Here is a 24576-nt window from a genome sequence, read left to right on the forward strand (position 1 = left end):
CCTCACCTCTTCCAAATGCAACGTAGTCTGTCTTAGCTCACTGGTCTCTGCATCTCCCTAGCCTTCAGACATTATTATGCCCCATTTATGAAGCCCATATTTGAGATTCATGGTCCAAAGGGTATCCTCTGCTGTGATGATCAGGAACACCAAGTGGCAGATCCAGAGGTTATTGTGCATAAAGGGAGCTGATATAGGGTTTGAAAATGAAAAAGAAATAACTGAACCCATTTTTGCTATTGAGATTAACTTACTTGTTTCTTCACAGTTTCTTTAGTCTTTGGAAGAAAGAACTCACAGGAGTGTTAATCAGATGTGGTCTAGAGAGACCAACTGCATCAGAATCATCTGGGGAACTTACCCAAAGTGCAGATTTCTGAGTCCTCAACTAGTCTGCTGAGTCAGACCTTCTGGGGATAGGGCAATCTGCAAGTAGAAGAAACTCTCCAAATTTCATGCACAATAAAAAGCTTGAGAACCACTGGCATTACAGGCTTTTCCCAGTACTTATTTTCAACATATTCATATCAAAGTGAAGATGACCTAATTCTGCTGAAACTCTGGACCAAAGGGAATTAATGAATGCAGAGATAAAACAGTGGATGAAATCCCTCATGCATTTTTGTATTTAGGGTATTAATGCTTCTTTGACTGATTGGAGAAAAATGAAATGTTCCAATCACAAAGTCTGAAAGGACTTCGTTAGATGTTGCTTGTTACAAGAGGATTCTGAAAACACGTTATTTTTCTTTATCTTAAGGAAGGAAGTTTTACATGTTTTGTCAAGAATGTCAGTTTTAGTGATTTTGTGCTCTAGGCAAACTATCTGAAATCTGACTGAACTGTGTATATAAAATGAAGCTCTTAGGAAGATAAATGCCTCATCAGAAATGTTAACAATTTCCAGGTTTTCTTTCATATACAGTTAAACAAAAAGTTCCATGTTGTCACAGAGGTGAAAAAGATAAAAAGTCAGATGAAGATACAGTTTACTTTCTTAGTTTGTATGTGCCTTTCTAACTCATATTTTGATTCATTCGTACTGTCTCCTTACTTTAATTCATGGGCTTCAGAATGTGACTAAGTTCAGCTCCTAAGAAAAGGTTTATAAGTGTAGAGGTGAACTTTCGATTTTGCTTGCATGAGAGGTTATCTGTTTACTGTGTGGTCAACACGAAATATAAACTAAGCGACTACAACCACCATGTTATTTTAAGACTAAGTGGAAAGAACTGATGAGTTCTTTTGATATGAGTGTACAAAACCAAATCTAAAATTAAAAATGAGACTGATAGTGATTAAAATGGGCAAAGTCAAAATCCCACCCCCTTCTCCAAATAAAAAGTTAAAAAAAAAAATGGGCAAAGTCAGAAAATTTGAAATCTCTTTTCATGAGCCATTTTACTCAACTCTAGATAATATTTCAAAAATCATATCACATGTTTCCAATTAAAAAAATATGGTGACATCCATTACTCTCACAAAACAAACTGAGGGTTGCTGGGGGGAGGGGGTTTGGGAGAAGAGGGTGGGATTATGGACATTGGGGAGGGTATGTGCTTTGGTGAGTGCTGTGAAGTGTGTAAACCTGGTGATTCACAGACCTGTACCCCTGGGGATAAAAATATATGTTTATAAAAAATAAAAATTTAAAAAAAAATATGGTGACATCCATTACTTTCTTATTAAGTTTATTTAATTCAGCTGAATTATTTCATTCTGTTGAGGTTGTTAGTATTGATGTGGCTTTGTAGTTATAGATTGAAACATGAACTGATTGAGTCGGGAATAGAGATGGGTTTGAAGCTAATGCTAGGAATGAGGTCCTATGGCTCATTTGTTTTGTTTCTTTTAAATACTTTTGCTTTTCTTTTTACTAGTGTTACAGTATCTCACAGCCAAATATTCTGTGCATAAGAAGGTATACAAAGGTCACTTTAACCACTGCTGCATTTTGATATATGCTACATGTTTTTTCTTAGTATGAATGCACACTGCCATTACACAAGTGTATTTATGCCTATATGCTTGTATATAATATGTATATGTGTGTACATATATGTGTGTCCCTATCAAGAAAGCTGTTTGGTAAATTTGTTCATGAAACAATATTTTATAGACATCTGTCTACACATATTTCTATGAAATTTTTATCATATTCCATTTATGATTATAGTTCTGCATAGTATTTTGTAATTTGCATGTACCATCATATAAACTATTCCCTTATTAATGGGCATTTAGGTTGTTTCCAATGTTTTCACTTTTGCAATTAATGTTTCATCTTGTCTGAAAGTTTTCTTGGGATAAATTCATGGAGGTAAGAATTTCTGGGTTAAAGGGTATGTCTATTTAAAAATTTGAGCTATATGGTCAAGTTGTTCCCAGAAATGTTGTGCCATTTTATACCCCCCTTTTTTTCATAGAGGGAGTGGGGAGGGGCAGAGGCAGAGGGAGAAAGAGAATCTTCAGTAGGCTTCACACTCAGCCCAGAGCCTGATGGGTGGCTCCGTCACACAACTCAGAGATCATGACTTGAGCTGAAATCAAGAGTTGGATGCTTAACCAACTGAGCCACTGACACGCCCCTGTGCTATTTCATAGTCTTACTCCAATGTGCTTGAGGGTGATAACTTGGGAACGTTAGGAGCAATACTGGGTTTTCTTAATCTCTTAAATCTTTGTCAATATAGCATGTCAAAAATGGGATTCTCACTTTAATCTTCATTTGTTTGATATAGTATCCAGAGGTTCCCTGGAGACTCTGTGTGCCCTGGGGGTTGATGGGCTGTGTAGTCATACCCCAGCTTGGCTGGTAGTGCTTGAAGTTTTTAAGACAGACAAGGGAAACAATGATTTCACCTGGTTCCTAGGTGGTTAATGAGCAATGTCTTGAAGACACAAGCCAGATTTGCTGGATGGAAAGTCACTTCTCCTTTTCCTTCCAAACGTTCTCTTTTAAGACCCAATATAAATAGCTCTTTCTACTCTTTTCTTCCTTTGCAAAAATAAGAGCTTACTTGGTCATGGGTCCAAGCTTAATTAATGACTTATTAAGGAGAGTCCAGATCTTTGAAATACTAAGGAACTTTTTAAAATACTTTGGAGATCCCTGACCTGATCCCAGAAATACAAAATCTGGCTTTCTAAAACTTGGGAGGGGGTAGTTAAGAAGGGAAGGGAAATTGTTTCATTCCTTCTGGAAGAGTCACTTTCTTTCTTTCTCTTTCATTCTCTTTCTATCTTTGACTCCCTACTTCCTTCCCTCAGTCTATCTTAGTTCCAAAGGATCACCTTGGAATTTCTGACCCCCCCCCCTCCTTTTTATAAAATCAGAAGTCCCATTTTTTGTAAGATTTTGGTGTTTTGTGCTTTACAAGACTTAGAAGTTTAGGAAACATTTGACTCCTAACTGTTTACCACAGAACACTTGAGATCCTGGTAGATAAATTTAGTTCATATATACATGATCACTTTTGGTCTTGCTCCCAAATTCTGATTGATATAATTCCCAGGGAGAAACCATCATGAACCAGGGTTTCACCTTTTACAACAAAACTTTTATTCTCAGTAGTTACTGGGTTTTTAAACTCTGGTTTCCTATAAAAAATTTAGTTCTGGCCTGCCTGCCCGCCCTCTCAGCGCTCGCTCCGTCGCCCGACGACGCGGGAGCCACACGCTCAGAACTAGGCTCGCTGCGCTCCCTGTCGCCCAGCGCCGGCCCGCTGAGGCGGCGCCCTCGGTTCCCGGCCTGGAGACGGTCGGGACCGCCACATCTGCGGCCCCAGGGCGGCGGCGGCGGTGGGAAAGATGAAGAACGAAATTGCTGCTGTTGTCTTCTTTTTCACAAGGCTAGTTCGAAAACATGACAAGTTGAAAAAAGAGGCAGTTGAGAGGTTTGCTGAGAAATTGACTCTTATACTTCAAGAAAAATATAAAAATCACTGGTATCCAGAAAAACCATCAAAAGGACAGGCCTACAGATGCATTCGTGTCAATAAGTTTCAGAGAGTTGATCCTGATGTCCTGAAAGCCTGTGAGAACAGCTGCATATTGTACAGTGATCTAGGCTTACCAAAGGAACTCACTCTGTGGGTGGATCCATGTGAGGTGTGCTGTCGGTATGGAGAGAAAAACAATGCATTCATTGTTGCGAGCTTTGAAAATGAGGATGAGAATAAGGATGAAATCTCCAAGAAAGTTACCAGGGCCCTTGATAAGGTTACCTCTGATTATCATTCAGGATCCTCTTCTTCAGACGAAGAAACAAGTAAGGAAGTAGAAGTGAAACCCAGTTCCATGACTGCGACCCCAAGCCCTGTGTACCAGATTTCAGAATTGATGTTCCCACCTCTTCCATTGTGGCACCCTTTGCCCAGAAAAAAGCCAGGAATGTACCGAGGGAATGGTCATCAGAATCACTATCCTCCTCCAATTCCATTTGGTTATCCCCATCAGGGAAGAAAGAATAAACCTTATCGCCCAATTCCAGTAACATGGGTACCTCCTCCTGGAATGCATTGTGACCGGAATCACTGGATTAATCCTCACATGTTAGCACCTCATTAGCTGCTTTTGATTCTGTTGGTGTCAGTGTTGAGAGAAGGTAGAATAAGGCTGACCACATTAAAAGTTAAAAGTTCATACTCATAGTAGTAAAGTTAGATGGGCCAAACCATCAAACTTATTTTTATAGAAAAGTTATTGATAATAATCTTTCTTAAAAAATATATATTGATATAGTTTGAGAAACTTTATTAAGAGAGGTTTGCTGAGAAATTTAAGCTGCCTAAATTATTATTGATGTTTATTTTTGGTGCTGATCTGCTGTTTTGTTTTTTTTTTTTAAGATTTTATTTATTTATTTAACAGACAGAGATCACAAGTAGGCAGAGAGGCAGGCAAGTGCCTGAGTTTTTAATATTGGACTTGAGTATTTATATATTGTGCATCAACTCTGTTGGATACGATAACACTGTAGCAGCAGACGATCTGTTCTAGCACCTTTGAGCATTTACTTTATGGAGAGTATGTAAGTTATTTATACACAGGAAATCTATTTTATGTCATTGTTTAGAAGAATTGCGTGAAATCATGTAGTTGCAAATAAAAAGTAGTTTGAGGCATGACAAAAAAAAAATTTAGTTCTAATCAACACCCTGTTATTTTATTAACCTAATGTTGCTGTCACAGTATCTTTTTTTGTTGTTCCTTTCATGCAGGCATTCTTACACTGAATGAACCAGTGTGCTGCATCAAAAATTGATAAAAATGTAATAGAAGAAACAATGAAGGTGAGGAGGCACAGTCGGCCCTCAACCCAAGCACACATTCCCTTTTAGTTAAAATTTCTTCTGTGGGATGTTAATGTAGGCTCTTCAGCTTCTCCTCAGTTCCACTATGAGTTCTGCGCCATTCACTTGTGTGGGCAACCCTGAGATAAAGGGAAAGAGGGTTTGGGAAAAGAAACAGAGAGTAATGAGGACGGCGTAGAAGACATGGAACAATTTTTTTGCCGAGGCCTTTGGACAGTTTGAAAAGAAGAAGAAAAACAAACCCCCGACCAAGAACCTCAGTGTCTATGAGCAGGGGGTAACAGAGCCCTAAGTGGGAGCATTGCCAGAGGTGGCTTAGGAAGGCAAGATGTGGACAAATGTGACTTCCAATCTTTGATTACCAAAAGAGTAAATGATTTGGGTGGTTCCGTGGTGCAGAAAATGTCTGCATAATGTATTCAACTCAGAAACACATGTACAACCCTTTCCTTTTAGGCTACAGGAAAGGAAAATGATAAACAAGTTTTGTAAAGGGGGAGGAGGTAAATGAAAATTAATTGCACTACTGTAATTATTCATTTAAGCTGCCTAAATTATTATTGATGTTTATTTTTGGTGCTGATCTGCTGCTTTTTTTTTTTTAAGATTTTATTTATTTATTTAACAGACAGAGATCACAAGTAGGCAGAGAGGCAGGCAGAGAGAGAGGAGGAAGCAGGCTTCCTGCTGAGCAGAGAGCCCGATGCGGGGCTTGATCCCAGGACCCTGGGATCATGACCTGAGCCGAAGGCAGAGGCTTTAACCCACTGAGCCACTCAGAGGCCCCTGATTTGCTGTTTTATTTTACAAAAAAAACAAAACAAAACAAAAAAAACCAAAATAAAACAAAAAAAAATTCCCAAGGATTTTTATAGGATCTTCTGACTATTTTTTCAAAAATGAAAAACGAACTTTCAAATTCTCTTACATGGGAGCGTTTTAGTTTGTGTGCTTTAGGTAGCAAGCAAAAAACACTTATTATTCAAATGACTTGAAGACACTTCAGCTCTCATTTGGGGACTCCAGATAGAAGAGAAGGTTCAGGACCTGTGACTCAGGTAGGTCAATAAGAGTGCCAGGTTCTATCTAGCTCTTCACTTTGCCATCCAGGTTATCCACTTTGCCTCAGGGCTGGCTCCTCACATCCCTGCAAAATGACCTTGTACCTATCCAAGCTATCACTTCCAGACACAGCACCTTCCCAGAGGGGAAGGTGTCTATTCCAGGATGCCGTTCCAGAGACCAAAGAAGCCTTTGCCCCCAAAAGCCTGCCAGCAAATCTGTCTTCACTATGTTACCTGCTGCCCATTCTCACTAATGGGTTGGGGACCGTCACACTTGGATTTAGTCACTCAGGCTTTTCCTGAGAGCCAGGAATGGGTTCTTGGTTCCCAGAGCTGTGTAGGAGTAGAAAGAATGTCCAGACAAAATTGGTCCTCTGCCCTCTGGGTGGGTGGAAAGGATAAGCATGCCCTGAAATTTTCAGCTTGGAAAGAGAATACCATCTTCTTATGGGCTTTTGTTTGACCTGCTTCACTATTGCACTTATCATATTTATTTGTAGATGCTGTTCTCAAACATTGAAGATATCCTTGCTGTACATAAGGAATTTTTAAAAGTCGTGGAAGAACGCCTGCATCCAGAACCTAACGCTCAACAAGAAGTGGGAACCCGCTTTCTTCACTTTGTAAGATCAATTTCTGTTTATTTTAAAAGCTCTGCCCGCCCCCCCCTCCGAGATTTTATGGTTTAGCTTTTGGCACAGTAGCATGTGAGAACTCAGTGTAGAAGTAAAATGTGACACCAAAAGTTTGGGTTCTTTTAAGGCCAATGAAATCTTCCACTGAGAGCCAGAAAAGGGGTGAGGGTCTCAAATCATCCATTTTATTCAGTGAAGAACAAACAGCCTTTTCTTTTTCCCAGCAAGTTAGTTCTTAGCATCCTCTGTAGCTTGGAATCCTAATGACTATTCAGGCTGTTAATAATGAACGGATTTTTATGTTTCTCCCAAGCATAGAGCATTTCCCTTTTGAAGCAGAAAATCCTTACTCTTATAATGGTGTGATGAGCCTTTGTGAGTCAGAATGTTCCCTTGTTAATCGGCTGGTGACAAGCCTGCAGGTGAACGAGCCATGTCACTCTAGGTACACCAACGCCAGAGTCTCGGTGTTTCTCAAGGGTAGCTTCTCAGAAGGTTGTACTGAGTGGTGCAGAAGAATAACCAGTCAGTCCTCAATTGTTTCAAATTACACATCATGCTCGTGTAATCATTTCTGTCTCTTCAGACAGGATAGTTGAAATTATTTGTGCAGTTGATTTATGAAGTCAGAAGTCACCTATAAAATGAAAATTATTTTCAGAACTGAAGGATATTCATAGCAAAAAAAAATCGTTGCTATTTATAGCATCCCACTGATGCTAATTTTCAGAACACCCATCTGAATTCCTTTCTGTACTAAAATGCTATATAATTGATGTTTTATTTAAAAATGCATACGAGTATTTTGTCACAGAGTAAATTTTTGTTTATTTTTATTTTTATTTAGCCTTTAGAAAAGTAATGGTATGTCATTTCTAGGTCTGTAATTCTGTATGGAGTGGACAGAACTGCATATGTTCTTTTTATAATCAGGAAATATTTCATAAAGGTAATTAATATTAAATGGAGAGAGGCTCCCTGGCGTAGGAAGATCAAGCCATACTTTCCTTGGGTATGACTGGAAGCCACGCATGTTTGTGTCCACTTAATCCAGACTGGTCCTCTTCATGAAGGAATTCACATCTTCTGCCAGCTGGAGCATTTGCTACCTTAGTCCAGCACCTCACATGGGAATCTTGCACTCTGACATCCATTTCCTCAGTAACACACTATGAACCTGTCATCCATGAATGTAGCTAAACTATTTCTGAAGCGTATTTCATTCTGGGTCATACCATCTCTTGAAATAAGTAACTCAATATATTTTTTGCTGGCTATATAAAATAGCACTCAGTGTTGCTTTCCAAATGTAAGTCATGGAAATTCCAGAGGGTATAATTTGGTTCTAATGTTTGATCAATATTTGATCAAATTTTGATCTAACATTTGATCAATAGATTTTCTCTTATTGGAGCTGCTTTGGTAGATACTAATCCTAGCCACTGAGAGAAAAAATCTAATGACAGAAGGATGCTTAGATGTCATGATGGTGAAACTACTCCCTTTTTGAAAGTACCCCTTCTGGGATGCCTGGGTGGCTCAGTTGGTTAAGCAGCTGCCTTCGGCTCAGGTCATGATCCCAGCGTCCTGGGATCGAGTCCCACATCGGGCTCCTTGCTCCTCAGGGAGCCTGCTTCTCCGTCTGACTCTGCCTTCCACTCTGTCTGCCTGTGCACGCTCTCGCTCGCTCTCTCTGACAAATAAATAAAATCTTTAAAAAAAAAAAAAAAGAAAGTACCCCTTCTGTGGCAAATACTAAGGTTAATCATTTTGTTCCTACTTAATCACTTTTAGTGAGAGCTATAAACACTAGAAGATCTTTATGTTATGCCCGAATCTGCCTACCACTGCCCATTATGGATTGCCCTTGCAATTTCCACCCAGTGGTCCTAGTTTTGTGTTTTGGAGCTACACAGTGTTGTAGGTCCCATTACACTGTCCCATCACAGCTGTCTGAAAGTAGCTACCATTTCCTTACTTTATTATTACTAACAAATCATTCTACTTGAAATGACCTCTCATAGTTTGTCACAGAGAGTCTCATATTAGAGTCGAGTCTCCAAAGTCCATCATTATCTTAGTCACTTGTTGCTGACTATTCTCTGGTTTGTCCGTGTCCCTCCTAAACACAGCTGTCCAGATTGGTGCATGTGAACTGCAGGATACTAGGTCTCTCTATTCCCACATGATCAGGCACATGCTTTTCCCTGTTCCTAAAATGCTTTCTTCCCTCACCCTTCCTGGGAATGATGGCTTCATCTCTCTGAACCTTGCTCAGATACTACTTTTTTTTTTTTTAAAGCTGTATCTGAACCCTCTTAGAAACTTAGTACTTAGAAAGCTAAGTACTCTCTTCGCTGTAATTTGCTACCATTTGGCTCATTTACTTAGTATTGCATACATCATATTGGACTCTCGATAATATAACCTTTTTCCTAGATTATTCTTCTTGAATCAGAGAAAATTGATAAATAAAGTGTGCTTAGATACATACATAGAGTAGAGCTCCCAAAATATAGTAAACACTTTGGACACATAAAGTATGTTCACAAACATCACACAGGTTAATCTTTCCAAATAGCTACTACCATGACTCTTTCTAACTTATCCTTATTCAAATTCACAGAAAGACAATTTTCGTATCTATGATGAATATTGTAGTTACCATGAGAAGGCACAGAAATTGCTTCTCGGACTTAACAAAATAAGAAAATCTGCACATTTCTTTTGCTAAGTATATATATGAGTGTTACCATATGCTGTGATTTGTTGATAGGCTCTCTAAGAACCAGGGACTAGCGTCAGTCTGGTGTAAAAATTACTCATGGGACAAAGCTTTAAATGTGTCCAGGCTAGGAGACTAGAGTCCCAAAGGACTCTAATCATAAGAAGGGAGAGTTGGCAGAAGCTCATGGATGGGAAAACACAGATAATGCCCTCTCCTGACTATGAATTGTTTGTGAGAACCACAGATTCTTAGTGAGAGAAGACTTTTATGCCAGAGTTCATCATTGCTTTCTTTTTTATTTTTATAAATTAATTTATTTATTTTCAGAAAAACAGTATTCATTATATTTTCACCACACCCATTGCTCCATGCAATCCGTGCCCTCCATAATACCCACCACCCGCTACCCCAACCTCCCACCCCCCTGCCACTTCAAACCCCTCAGACTGTTTTTCGGACTCCATAGTCTCTCATGGTTCACCTCCCCTTCCAATTTCTCCCAACTCCATTCTCCTCTCTAACACCCCTTGTCCTCCATGCTATTTGTTATGCTCCACAAATAAGTGAGACCATATGATAATTGACTCTCTGCTTGACTGATTTCACTCAGAGTAATCTCTTCGAGTCCCGTTCATGTTGCTACAAAAGTTGGGTATTCGTCCTTTCTGATGGAGGCATAATACTCCGTAGTGTATATGGACCACATCTTCCTTATCCATTCATCCGTTGAAGGGCATCTTGGTTCTTTACATAGTTTGGCGACCGTGGCCATTGCTGCTATAACCTTTGGGGTACAGATGGCCCTTCTTTTCACAACATCTGTATCTTTGGGTATCGCTTTTATATCCATCAGCAGCTTTCATTTGCTTTTGCTAAGAGAACTGTAAGTGGAGCAGTCACAGGAAGGAAGCAGATCCTGGGTATGGTAGAAAAGAAATTTAAATTTTGACCTTTCTCCTGCATAAATCCCTTACTCACTTTCCACAGAAAGAATAAGAATCTGTTTCATTTCTTCAGGATAGCACAAACAGATGCATATTTTGGTAGTAATTTGGACAGTTTAATTGCCAGTGAGGACCACATTGTAAGAGTACAATTCAATAATATTTAGCCAGTTGTGGAGTGGAGGAACCATCACCACTATCCAGTTATAGAAGTTTCTAGCACCCTGAAAATTCCCTCCTGCCTGCTCATGGTTCATCTCTACAACCCCTGTAAACTCTAGGCAATCATTGATTTACTTTCAGTCTCCGTAGTTTGCCTTTTCTGGATAGTTCTTACAAATGGAATCCTTCAATGCAATATTTTACACCTGGTTTCTTTTACTGAGTAAAATGTTTTGGGGTTCATCCCCATTGTAATAGGTATCCATATGCCATTCATCTTTATTGCTGGATAGTATTTGTTGTATGGCTATACCGTATTTTATTTATCCATTTGCTGGCGTATGGACTTTGGGTCAGCAAGCAAGTATGATTAATGATGGGCCTTGAAGATCTTTTCAGAGAGAGGTATTAGTATAGAAAAAGCCAGGAAATGCCCAGTTTGAACTGTTTTATAAACAATGGTGAGATGAACATTCATGTACAAGTCTTTGTGTGGATATTTTCATTTCTCTTGGATGGATGCTAAGAGTGGAATTGCTAGGTCATAGTAAGTGTACTTAAGAAACTGCCAAAATGACTGTACCATATACACCAGCAATGTAGGTGTGCAGTTTCTTTATATCTTTGCAAACACATATTACCAGTTGCAAGAATAGCTGGGTTAGTGGATGTGTACTTTATCTCAAGATGATTTTTATTTGCATTTCTCTCATGACCATTGGTATCAGGCATGCTTTCAATGTTCTTATTAGACATTCATCTATCCTGTTGGTGAAATGCTTATTCAAATTTTTTGTTCCATTTTTAAATTGAGATGTTTATCTTATATTGAGCTATAAATGTTCTTTATTTGGAATAAACCTTCTGTATCTGACGTAAAATTTGTGAATATTTCCACTCAGTGTGGTTTGTTTAAAAATGTTATCTTTTGGAAATCAAAATTCTTACATTTTGTTTAAGTAGGATTTATTAAATTTTTTTTCCATATGAACATGCTTTCATTTTATTTAAGAAGTCTGTCTTCAGGTTTTATACTTACTTTCTTAATTTTTTTCCCAAGTATTTTGCTCTTTTTGATCCTATTGTGATCAGAATGATCTTAATATCATTTTTTGGACTGTTCAGTGCTACCATGTAAACATATGACTTTTATTTATTTTTGTTTATTGTAAATTTTTGTATAGTGTGATTTAAATTCATATATTAGTTCTAGTAGTTTTTTGGTAGATTCTTTAGGACACTTTACATATAGAATGAAGTCATCTGATTGTAAAGACAGTTATATTGCTTCCTTTTCAATATAGATGTCTTCCCCCCCCCCCCCGGGTTTTGCGCTGGTTAGAACCAGTTTCCTATTGAATAGAAGTGATTAGAACAGACATGCCTGCCTTGTTTCTGATCTTGGGGGAAATCAATCAGTTTTTCATCATGAAGTGTGATATTAACTGTTGTCGCAGATGTCCTCTTCCAGTTGAAGAAGGTCCTCTATATTCATAGTTTGTCTAGAGTTTTTATTGGGACCTTTTTGCTTTTTCCGACGTAGGTGTTTAAAGCTATGAATTTTGTCCTACACCCTGCATTAGTTTTATTCCATAAAATTTTACATGTGTTTTCAGTTTCATTCAGTTATTGAAAAGGTCCGGTTTCCTTTGTAATATCTCTAGTCTATTCTTTATTTAGAGTTTGTCTTAGAAGACAGCTCTGCATGGGACTGTGTCCCTGCACATTTTCTGAGCAGAGGAACTGACTGCTTTTGTTCTGGATGCTCTTTAAAGGATGTTTATATCACGATATAAAGGATATTTATATCAGAAGGTAGAGATATTCTCTCCCTCCTAAGCGGCGGGCAGTCATGCCTGCTGCCCTCATGAAAGATGCATGTTTCTTAGCCTCAGGTCTCCTCTCCTGGTGTCCATGTGCATGGGCCACCTGGCTTTCCTTGTGTTGCGATTTGGGAACTGAGCCTTGGTAAACTGGCCCCCAAATAAGGATACTCTGGCTACTGCTATTACTTTAAGGAAAAAAAAAGTCCTGTAGCTCTGGCCTAGGAGTTTCATGTGTTCTCCCAGCATCCAGAAATCTCTGGCCAGTTGACTTTTTGAGCTTGTCAGTAGGGTAAAATCTTAGAATCATCAGTTTTAACATTCTATTATTTTATTTCCTAATGTTGGAATTTTCCAGATTTCTTCCTGTAGTTGAGTTTTTAAATTTAATTCCATTTTGGCCAGAGAACATAATTAAATCATTTAAATATTTTTAAATTCATTAAAACACTTTTATGGTTCAGCATATGGTCTGTCCTGGAGTTTTTTGGTTTTTGGTTTTTTTGTTTTGTTTTGCCCCCCCCCCAATGTGTTCCATATATGCTTAAAAACTATGCATATTCTGTAGCTGTTGGGTGAAATGTTCAATAAATGTTAGGTCCGTTTTGTTCATAGTGTTGTTCTTCTTTTCTTTGTCTTTTCCTCTAGGTGTTCTGTCAGTTATTGAGGGTAGGATATTGAAATCTATAGGTATAATTTTTAAATTGTCTGTCTTGCCTTTCAATTATGTCAGTTTTGTTTTGTATGTTTTGGGGTTCTATTGTTAAATATATACGCATTGAAAGTGCTTGTATTTGTATTTCTATTGATCATAAAATGTTTTTCTTTGTCCCTAGGGGTATTTCTTTTCTTAAAGTCTGTTTTGGCTGATATTATTATAGCCATGGCAATTCTTGTACTGTTTATGTATCTTTTTCTAGTATTTTACTTATAAACTACTTAGGTCTTTGAATCTAAAACATGTCCCTGGAATACAGTATATAGTTGGATCTTGCCTTTTTTTAAAAAAATTATTTTATTTAAATTCAATTAGCCAACTGTAGTACATCATTATGGATCTTGCTTTTTTATTCAGCCTGATCATCTCTTACTTTTGATTGGAGTGTTCCATTCTTTGATCTTTAACTGAATTATTGATATTGCTGCGTTGACAGGTACATATTATTGTTTTTTTCTGTATGTGTTTTTGTGGTTGCCCCTCTGTTCCTCCTTTACCTTCCTTAGTGTACAGTTTTATTTCCCCTGTTGATTTTTTTGAACTATTTTTTTGGGGGTCGGTGATTGCTCTAAGAACAATATGCATCTTAATTTATCAAGTTTATTTCCTGAAGTTGGTTGTTGTTTTTTCTTTGTGTTTGTGTGGTTTTTTGTTTTGTTTTTTTTTTTGTAACTATCCTGGACTTGATTTAAGAACTTGACTCTTGAATGTACAGCTGCTATCTCTACTCAGTTTTTTTGTTTTATAATTTAGCCTCTCTTTTTAGGGGGTCACTCTAGTAACTGCTTAACTTAGTGCTGTCAGTGGTTTGTCAGAGGTAACCAAACATTGTTAATCATCTTGTCTATGGATCTATGTGTTACTTTGGAGGGGGTGGGGGATACATTCAAAGGGTAGGCAGTTTTCAAGTGAGATCTAGGTTTTTCTTTCCATGGGGACACCCCTTGCCCCTTGGGTCTTTTCTGCAGATGCACAGCCTGATATCTGCTCCAAAGAGGGTTGTAATCTCAGGCCACCAGAATTGTGGGCATTCCCCATTTTTCTTATAGACTGTGCTAACATTATTGACAATTCCCTCAGGAGTGAGATATTTACTCTCTGCAGCCCCACCTGAAAGCAGGTTTTCAGGTTCTATCACTATGTTAGGGCTCCTGTGATGGGGCCACTGCAGGACAGCCACTGTGGAAGCACCATTTTGATAGGGTCACTGTGCAGGGCAAGCTGAGGAGGGTGGAGGCACGAGGAGGCGGGGGGAAGGTGAGAGAAGCTCTTGTGAGAATGCTATAGACTCCCACCTTCCTTACCTGATATTTCAGCAGCTTTTCATGAATAAACACTTCTTGGTTTTTTTGTTTGACTTTAGTTGATTTCCAGAGCCCTGAAGTTGATATTTTTGACATTTTTTCTCAGGTTACAGTTGTTTGTTTGTTTGTTGGTTTAGGAAGAGGATTTACTGATCCCTTTTCTCTGCCACAGCCAGAAGAGGCTTCTATGCCACTAAAATTTTAGGGCTTTTTAGGAGGTGTTAGAGCTTTATTGTCTTAGTGAATCCAGTCTGTTCTCAGCACAGTTGACTCTTTGATTCCCTTGATCTAGTTTATTGACTGAATTGTGTCAGGCCATGCCAGTAAAGTCCGAAGCATGCTGGTTTTTAGATGATCCTGCAGCACAGTCTGGTAGGAAACCTGGCTTTTATAATTCCTGCTCTGGTACTAAGTGATCTCTAACTACCTGAATGACTTTAAGAAATTCATTATATCGCTGGTGTCATTTTCCATCTCCATAAAATGGGGGATAATAACAGTCACCCTTATGAAGACAGGTAAGAGTTTACAGATTTCGTGATGGTATTATTTGGGTACTTGGATATGCTGCCATAGTTTTCATCATCAGAGAGATCTGTGGGAGCTCATTTAGAAGATATTCTTCCTGGATGCACAGATAGAGAGTTGGCTTTAATAAGCCAGTCTAAAGTGAGAACCCACCTCTGCTATTATGAAGACAGTTCATGATCTGTACAGTCCTATTAGACAAGGAAATAACAGTGTGTTAAGCAGTCATGAATTTCTTAGGCACTTCAACCCAGGGCTAGGGAAAGGGGTGGCTGTGTTTATAAGGGGTGCTAACGTATGTAGGGATGCTGAAACATCACTGGAAATACAGTGAGATGTACATAGTTGTATTTCATTTGGTTCCTCTGGGGACAACACCGTGCGGGGTTGGAAAAAATACTTTGATAAACTGATTGCAATGGGGGATGAAGCCCTCAAAGAGCATGCTTGAGTCAGAACACTTCTTTGCTCCCCTGTCTTCTAAAGTGCCTGGGTGAAGTTAAAGTCATGATGCTAGTTTTGCTGACTTGAATACACTTGACTAAAGCAAAGTTGCTCACAACAGTTCAGGGTGGGGGGCAAATACTGCTACCCCTAGTCTTTTCTTTTTCAATGTTTCCTGCTCAGCTCTTGGTCTCTCTTCTCAATGAATGTAGGACAGTAGTCTCAATGTTTGTAAAATGCTAGTATAAAGTTTGCCAAATTATCAATATGATATTTGAGGAGCTCTTTTCTCCATTTATTACATATTTATCAACTCCTTTCTTTTTGCCAGCCACTCTGATAGGCATTGTAGGAAAAGGATTTGGCACAAGGTTCTAATCTTTTTCTTTTTTTTTTTAAATTTTTTATTATTTATAAACATATATTTTTATCCCCAGGGGTACAGGTCTGTGAATCACCAGGTTTACACACTTCACAGCACTCACCAAAGCACATACCCTCCCCAATGTCCATAATCCCACCCCCTTCTCCCAAACCCCCTCCCCCCAGCAACCCTCAGTTTGTTTTGTGAGATTAAGAGTCACTTATGGTTTGTCTCCCTCCCAATCCCATCTTGTTTCATTGATTCTTCTCCTACCCACTTAAGCCCCCATGTTGCATCACCACCTCCTCATATCAGGGAGATCATATGATAGTTGTCTTTCTCTGCTTGACTTATTTCACTAAGCATGATACGCTCTAGTTCCATCCATGTTGTCGCAAATGGCAAGATTTCATTTCTTTTGATGGCTGCATAGTATTCCATTGTGTATATATACCACATCTTCTTGATCCATTCATATGTTAATGGACATCTAGGTTCTTTCCATAGTTTGGCTATTGTGGACATTGCTGCTATCAACATTCGGGTGCACGTGCCCCTTTGGATCACTACGTTTGTATCTTTAGGGTAAATACCCAATAGTGCAATTGCTGGGTCATAGGGCAGTTCTATTTTCAACATTTTGAGGAACCTCCATGCTGTTTTCCAGAGTGGCTGCACCAGCTTGCATTCCCACCAACAGTGTAGGAGGGTTCCCCTTTCTCCGCATCCTCGCCAGCATCTGTCATTTCCTGACTTGTTGATTTTAGCCATTCTGACTGGTGTGAGGTGATATCGCATTGTGGTTTTGATTTGTATTTCCCTGATGCCGAGTGATATGGAGCACTTTTTCATGTGTCTGTTGGCCATCTGGGTGTCTTCTTTGCAGAAATGTCTGTTCATGTCCTCTGCCCATTTCTTGATTGGATTATTTGTTCTTTGGGTGTTGAGTTTGCTAAGTTCTTTATAGATTCTGGACACTAGTCCTTTATCTGATATGTCGTTTGTAAATATCTTCTCCCATTCTGTCAGTTGTCTTTTGATTTTGTTAACTGTTTTCTTTGCTGTGCAAAAGCTTTTGATCTTGATGAAATCCCAATAGTTCATTTTTGCCCTTGCTTCCCTTGCCTTTGGCGTTGTTCCTAGGAAGATGCTGCTGCAGCTGAGGTCGAAGAGGTTGCTGTCTGTGTTCTCCTCAAGGATTTTGATGGATTCCTTTCGCACATTGAGGTCCTTTATCCATTTTGAGTCTATTTTCGTGTGTGGTGTAAGGAAATGGTCCAATTTCATTTTTCTGCATGTGGCTGTCCAATTTTCCCAGCACCATTTATTAAAGAGGCTGTCTTTTTTCCATTGGACATTCTTTCCTGCTTTGTCGAAGATTAGTTGACTGTAGAGTTGAGGGTCTATTTCTGGGCTCTCTATTCTGTTCCATTGATCTATGTGTCTGTTTTTGTGCCAGTACCATGCTGTCTTGATGACGACAGCTTTGTAATAGAGCTTGAAGTCTGGAATTGTGATGCCACCAACGTTGGCTTTCTTTTTCAATATCCCTTTGGCCATTCGAGTTCTTTTCTTGTTCCATATAAATTTTAGCATTATTTGTTCCATTTCTTTGAAAAAGATGGATGGTACTTTCGGTGGCTTTCTTTTTCAATATCCCTTTGGCTATTCGAGGTCTTTTCTGGTTACCTTAAACCATGATCCATGGCATAGCTGGGCCACTACTCTCCCAGCAGGAACTCCACAAGGGGCAGATCAGGGGAGAACCCCCATTCCTCCTCCAAGAGGATCTGTGCAGGAAAACAGTGCTGGAATCAGCTGGGTTTGAAGACTCCAAATGGGGCCATTCTCCAGAGATAGAAAAACTCAGACACAGGATGGGTGAGCTTGGAGTGCAGCCGGAGATAGGGAGACAGAGGGATTAACTGCTTTTCTCTGAGGGTGCACTGAGCAGTAGGGCCTGCAAGCTCTTAGCAACTCCAGGGCCAGAGACTGAGAGGCCACCATCTTCATTCTGGTCCTCCACAGCTATACAGAAAGTGTTTGGGGAACAAAAGTTCCCAAATGCAAACACGAGCAGATTACTTAGCCTGGCCCCTGGCAAGGGTGGTGCAGTTCCACCTCAGACAAAGACATTTGAGAATCACTGCAATGGGCCCCTCCTCCAGTAGATTAGCAAGAACATCTAGCCAAGAACAAGTTCACTACTCAATGAGAACTGCAGAACTCCAGAGCTAGGGAAAAGCAATACATAGAATTCATGACTTTTTTCCACGATTCTTTAGTCTTTGAAAGTTAATTTTTTATATTTTGTTTTTTTATTATTCTATTTGTAAAAATTTTTCCTCCATCTTATTTTAACATCTTTTAACTATTTTATCAATACCTTTTTAAAAAACTTTTTTAAAATTTTCATTGTTATAGTCACATTCAATCCCTTCGTTGTATTGAACTTTATTTTTTGTATACATAGTTTTTTTTTTCTTGAAAATTTTGGGACACAGGTTCTTCTAATAGACCAAAATATACCCTAAATCTAGCACATGTCTTTGTTCTAGTCTCCAGCCTGATCACATGCTTTCCCCTTTATTCTTGCTTTTTCAAAGAACTTATCATTTCCTCTTTTAGAATCTTTTTTAATTTTCAGCTTTACAATCATATTCTATCCCTTCATCATGTTTACTCATATTTTGTCTGTTCTATTCACCAGTCCAATATATATATATTTTTTCTTTTTTCCTTTTTTTCTCCTTTGTTTTCCTCCCATTTGGGGGGACTTCTGACTTGGTTAGTATGTAATTTTCTGGGATCATTGCCACCCTTGTAGTATTTTGTTCTCTCATTCATCTTTTTTATCTGGATAAAATGACAAGGTGGAAAAACTCACCACAGAAAAAAACAAAAAGAAAAACAAAAAAAAACAAGAGGTTGTCCCGGTGCCTAGGGACCTAATCAATGCAAACATTAGTAATGGCTCAGAACTACAGTTCAGAATGATGATTATCAAGATGGTAGCTTGGCTTGAAAAAAGTATGGAAGACCCCAGAGAATCCCTTTCTGGAGAAATAAAAACCCCTTCTGGAGGAATACAAGGATGAAAATCTAACTACATTGAAATCGAAAAAGGTATTAATGAGGTATAATAAAAAAAACTGGAGGCTCTTACTTCAAGAATAAATGAGGCAGAAGAGAGAATTAGTGATTTAGAAGACCAAATGATGGAGAAGAAAGAAGCGGAGAAAAGGACAAACTACTACTGAACCACGAAGGCAGAATTTGAGAGATAAATGATACCATAAGATGAAATAATATTAGGATAATTGGGATGACAGAAGAAGAAAGAAAGAGAGAAGCAGAAAGTATTTTGGAACAAATTATAGCAGAGAATTTCCCTAGTTGGGCAAAGGGAACAAGCATCAAAATCCAGGAGACACAGAGAACCCCCCTCAAAATCAATAAAAATAGGGGGTTGGGGGGTCAGGAGAGTGGGGTGGGGTTATGGACATCGGGGAAGGTATACGCTATGCTGAATACTGTGAAGTGTGTAAACCTGGAGAATCACAGACCTGTACCCCTGGGGATAAAAATATATTATATGTTTATAAAAAATAAAAGTAAATAAAAATAAATTTAAAAATTAATAAAGATAGGTCCACACCCTGTCATCTAATAGTAAAACTTACAATTCCCAGTGACAAAGAGAAAATCCTGAAAGCAGCCCAGGACAAGAGGTCTGTAAACTACAACAGTAAAAATACTAGATTGGAAGCAGACCTATCGACAGAGATCAGGCAGGCTTATATCACTGGCATGATATAAGCAGAGCACTACAACAAGAAAAATATGCGACCAAGAATACTATATCCAGCTAGGCTGTCATTGAAAATAGAAGGAGAGATAAAAAGCTTCCAGGACAAAGACTAAAAGAATTTGCAAACACCAAACCAGCTCTACAGGAAATATTAAAAGCGGTCCTCTAATCAAGACAGAGCCTAAAAGTAACAGACCAGAAAGGAACAAAGACAATATACAGTAACCGTTACCTTACAGGCAATAGAAGGGCAATAAATATATAACTTTCAGTAGTTACTCTGAATGTAAGTAGGCTAAATGCCCCAGTCAAAAGACACAGGGTGTCAGAATGGATTTTAAAAAGGAACAAGAAGAAGAAGAAGAAGAAGAAGAAGAAGAAGACGACGACGAATGAAAAGACCCATTGATATGCTGTGTGCAAAAAACTCATTAGAGACCTAAAGACACCTCCAGATTTAAAGTCAGGGGGTGGAAAACGAGTTACCACACTAATGGACGTCAAAAGAAAGCTGGTGTAGCAATCCTTATATCAGATGATGTAGATTTTAAGCCAAAGTCTATAGTAAGAGATGAGGAAGAATACTACTATATCCTAATTACAAGGTCTGTCCAACAAGAAGATTTAACAATTTTAAGTATTTATGCCCCTAACATGGGAGCAGGCAATTATATAAACCAATTAACAACAAAATCAAAGAAACACATTGATAATAACACTAATAATAATAGTCACTGAAATGGACAGATGATCTAAGGAAAAGATCTACAAGGAAATGAAGACTTTATTTAAATGACACATTGGACCAGATGGACATCACAGATATATTTAGAACACTCCATCCCAGAATAACAGATTACACATACTTCTCTAGTGTACATGGAACATTCTCCAGAATAGATCACATCCTGGATCACAAATCAGGTCTCAACTGGTACCAAAAGATTGGGATCATTCCCCACATATTTTCAGGCCACAATACTTTGAAACTATAACTCAACCACAAGAGGAAAGTTGGAAAAAAACCTCAAATACATAGAGGCTAAAGAGCATACTGCTAAAGAATGAATGGGTCAGCCAAGAAATTAAAGAATGAAAATAAAAATTCATGAAAATGAAAACACAACTGTTCTAAATCATTCAGAAACAGCAAAGGGAGTCCTGATAGAAACGTATATACCAAGACAACACTTCTCAAGAAACGAGAAAGGTCTCAAGTACACAACCTAAACCTACACCTAAAGGAGCTGGAGAAAGAATAGCAAAGAAAGCCTAAATCCCACAAGAGAAGAAAAATCATAAAGATCAGAGTAGAAATCAATGAAATAGAAACCAAAAAAACAGCAGAACAAGTCAACAAAACTAGGAGCTGGTTCTTTGAAAGAACTAATAAAATTGCTAAACTCCTGGCAAGACTTATCATAAAGAAAAGAGAAAGGACCAAATAAATAAAAACATGAATGAAAGAGGAGAGATCACAACCAACATCAAAGAAATACAATTATAAAGAACATATTACGAGCAACTACACACCAGCAAATTTGACAATTTGGAAGAAATGGATGCATTCCTAGAGACATATAAACTATCAAAACTAAACCAGGAAGAAACAGAAAACGTGAACGGACCCATAACAACGAAGGAGATTGAAAAAGTTGTTAAAAAAAAAAAAATCTCCCAAAAAACAGGAGCCCATGGCCAGATGTCTTCCCAAGGGAATTCTACCAAGCATTTAAAGAATTAACACACCTATTCTCCTGAAACTGTTACAAAAAAATAGAAATAGAAGGAAAACTTCCAAACTCATTTTATGAGACCAGCATTGTCTTGATCCCAAAACCAGACAGAGACCCCATCAAAGGGAATTACAGACCAATATCCTTGATGAACATGGATGCAAAAAAATCTCACCAAAATACTAGCTGATAGGATTTAACAGTACATTAAAAAGATTATTCACGGGGCGCCTGGGTGGCTCAGTGGGTTAAGCCGCTGCCTTCGTCTCGGGACATGATCTCAGGGTCCTGGGATCAAGTCCCGCATCGGGATCTCTGCTCAGCGCGGGGCCTGCTTCCCTCTCTCTCTCTCTGCCTGCCTCTCCATCTACTTGTGATTTCTCTCTGTCAAATAAATAAATAAAATCTTTAAAAAAAAAAAAAAAGATTATTCACCATGACCAAGTGGGATTTATTCTTCGGCTGCAAGGTTGGTTCAACATCTGCAAATCAATCAATGTGATACAATACAATAATAAAAGAAAGAACAGGAACCATATGACACTCTTAATAGATGCCAAAAAAGCATTTGACAAAGTACAGCATCCTTTCTTGATCAAAACTCATTACAGTGTAGGGATAGAGGGTACATACCTCAATATCATCAAAGCCATCACAGCAAATGTCCATTCTCAATGAGGAAAAACAGAACTTTTTCCCTAAGGTCAAGAACACAGCAGGGATGTCCACTATCACCACTGCTATTAAACATAAAACCAGAAGTACTAGCCTCAATAATCAGACAAGAAAAAGAAATTAAAGGCATCCAAATTGGCAAAGAAGAAGTCAAACTCTCACTCTTTGTATATATGACACTTTATGTGGAAAACCCAAAAGACCCTCCAAAACTGCTAGTACTCATAGAGGAATTCACTGAAGTGTAAGGATATAAAATCAGTGCACAGAAATCAGTTGCATTTCTATACATCAACAACAGTACAGAAGAAAGAGAAATTAAAGAGTCAATCCCAATTACAATTGCACCCAAAACCATAAGACACCTAGAAATAAAATAAACCTAACCAAAGAGGCAAGGAATCTGTACTCAGAAAACTATAATGTATTCATGAAAGAAATTGAGGAAGACACAAAGAAATGGAAAAGTGTTCCATGCTCATGAATTGGAAAAACAAATATTGTGAATATGTCTGTGCTACCTAAAGCAATCTACACATTTAATGCAATCTCTATCAAAATACCATGTTTTGTTCCCAATGAAATGGAATAAATAACTTTAAAATTTATATGGAACCAGAAAAGACCTCAAATAGCCAGAGGAACGTTGAAAAGAAAACTAAAGTTGGCAGAATCACAATTCTGGACTTCAAGCTCTATTACAAACCTATAATCATCAAGACAGTATGGGACTGGCACAAAAAGAGACACATAGGTCAATAGAAAAGAACAGAGAGCCCAGAAATGGATCCTCAACTCTATGGTCAACTAATCTTTGACAAGGCAGGAAAGAATGTCCAATGAAAAAATGACAGTCTCTTCAACAAATGGCATTGGGGAAATTGGACAGCCACATGCAGAGGAATGAAGCTGGACCAAATCCTTACACCACACACAAAAATAGACTCAAAATGGATGGAATACCTCAATGTGAGACAGAAATCTATCAAAATCTTTGAGAAGAACACAGGCAGCAAAACCTCTTCAACCTCAGCCACAGCAACTTCTTCCTAGAAACATCACCAAAGAAAGGCAAGGCAAGCGAGGGCAAAAATGAACTAATGGGATTTCATCAAGATCAAAAGCTTTTACACAGCAAAGGAAACAGTCAACAAAACCAGAAGACCACTGACAGAATGGGAGAAGATGTCTGCAAATGACACATCTGATAAAGGACTAGTACCTAAATTCGATAAAGAACTTATCAAACTCAACACCCAAAGAACAAATAATCTAATCAAGAAATGGGCAGAAGACATGAACAGACATTTCTGCAAAGAAGACATCCAGATGGCCATCAGATACACGAAAAAGTACTCAGAGTCACTCAGCATCGGGGCCATACAAATCAAAACCACAGTAAGAGACTGGGGGGACAAGATGGCGGGGGAGTAGGAGGAGGCGCATTTTCAGCCGGTACCCTAAAGTGAGCTGATTACCTACCAAAGAACTCCATTCACCCATGAAATCAGCCTGACGTCAGAATCATACGCATCTGGATCTCTCCAGGGGCAGAAGACGCCAGTGGGCAGGTAAAGCAGAGTGGGAATGGCTGACTGATATCGGAAGATAAACAAAAGGGGGAGGGAGCCACCAGAGGCGACCGGTTGGAAATAATACCCCAAATACGAATGAGAGTGCCCTGCGTCTGGGAACCAGCAATAACTTGGAGACTGGTTGAAAGCACTCCAAAAGAGCAAAGGATCATGGGGGGAAATTGTGGGAATCGGAAGGATCATGGGGGGAAATTGTGGGAATCGGGGTGGCTTAAGTCCCTGGTCCCAGGACAGCCTCCCCTGGCACTGAGGCAGAGATAGTGCAGCAGAGAAACCAGGTCTTGGTCTCTAAGCCGCCAGCACGCCCGGGAATGCATGGGTTCTGGCTCCTGTGAGGGGATGGGAGCCACGCAAGTCAGCAGAACGTGCGAGCCCTACTACAACGCCTGAGATATGCGCGCACTTCCCTCATGCTCCCCTGAGAGAGTTACAAAGGCCTGGCCGGCGCTCTTTGACCCGCGCCATTGTTTCCAAAGCCTAAGCCGCGCGCCCCAAAACTCTCCCCTGACAGAGGTGCGCAAAAGCCCAGCCTGGTGCTTTCGGACCTGCGCCCCGTTCTCATTGCCTGAGACGCACGTGCGACCCATAGCTGTCCCTGAAAGAGGTGCGCGCGACCCATAGCCGCCCCTGAAAAGATGCGCGCAAGCAGGGCACTCTTAGACCCAGCAAGACCAGGCACTCCCAGCCTGGGCCAGCGGCAAAATCTCAGTGTGCGATTGCTGCTCTGAAC

General features: G+C 39.1%; 1 protein-coding gene across 1 annotated transcript; it reads left to right on the forward strand.

The window, feature by feature from the left end:
* The first annotated feature begins 3638 nt into the window (after positions 1-3638).
* On the forward strand, positions 3639-4698 carry LOC309841480 (protein BTG3). The gene has a single exon (XM_082684441.1). It carries the CDS (start codon positions 3811-3813, stop codon positions 4567-4569), a length of 759 nt encoding a protein of 252 aa, XP_082540567.1. The 5' UTR covers positions 3639-3810; the 3' UTR covers positions 4570-4698.
* Positions 4699-24576: the final 19878 nt, after the last annotated feature.

This window comes from Mustela nivalis (genome assembly GCF_964662115.1).
Source record: "Mustela nivalis genome assembly, chromosome: 10".
NCBI classification, from domain to species: Eukaryota; Metazoa; Chordata; class Mammalia; order Carnivora; family Mustelidae; genus Mustela; species Mustela nivalis.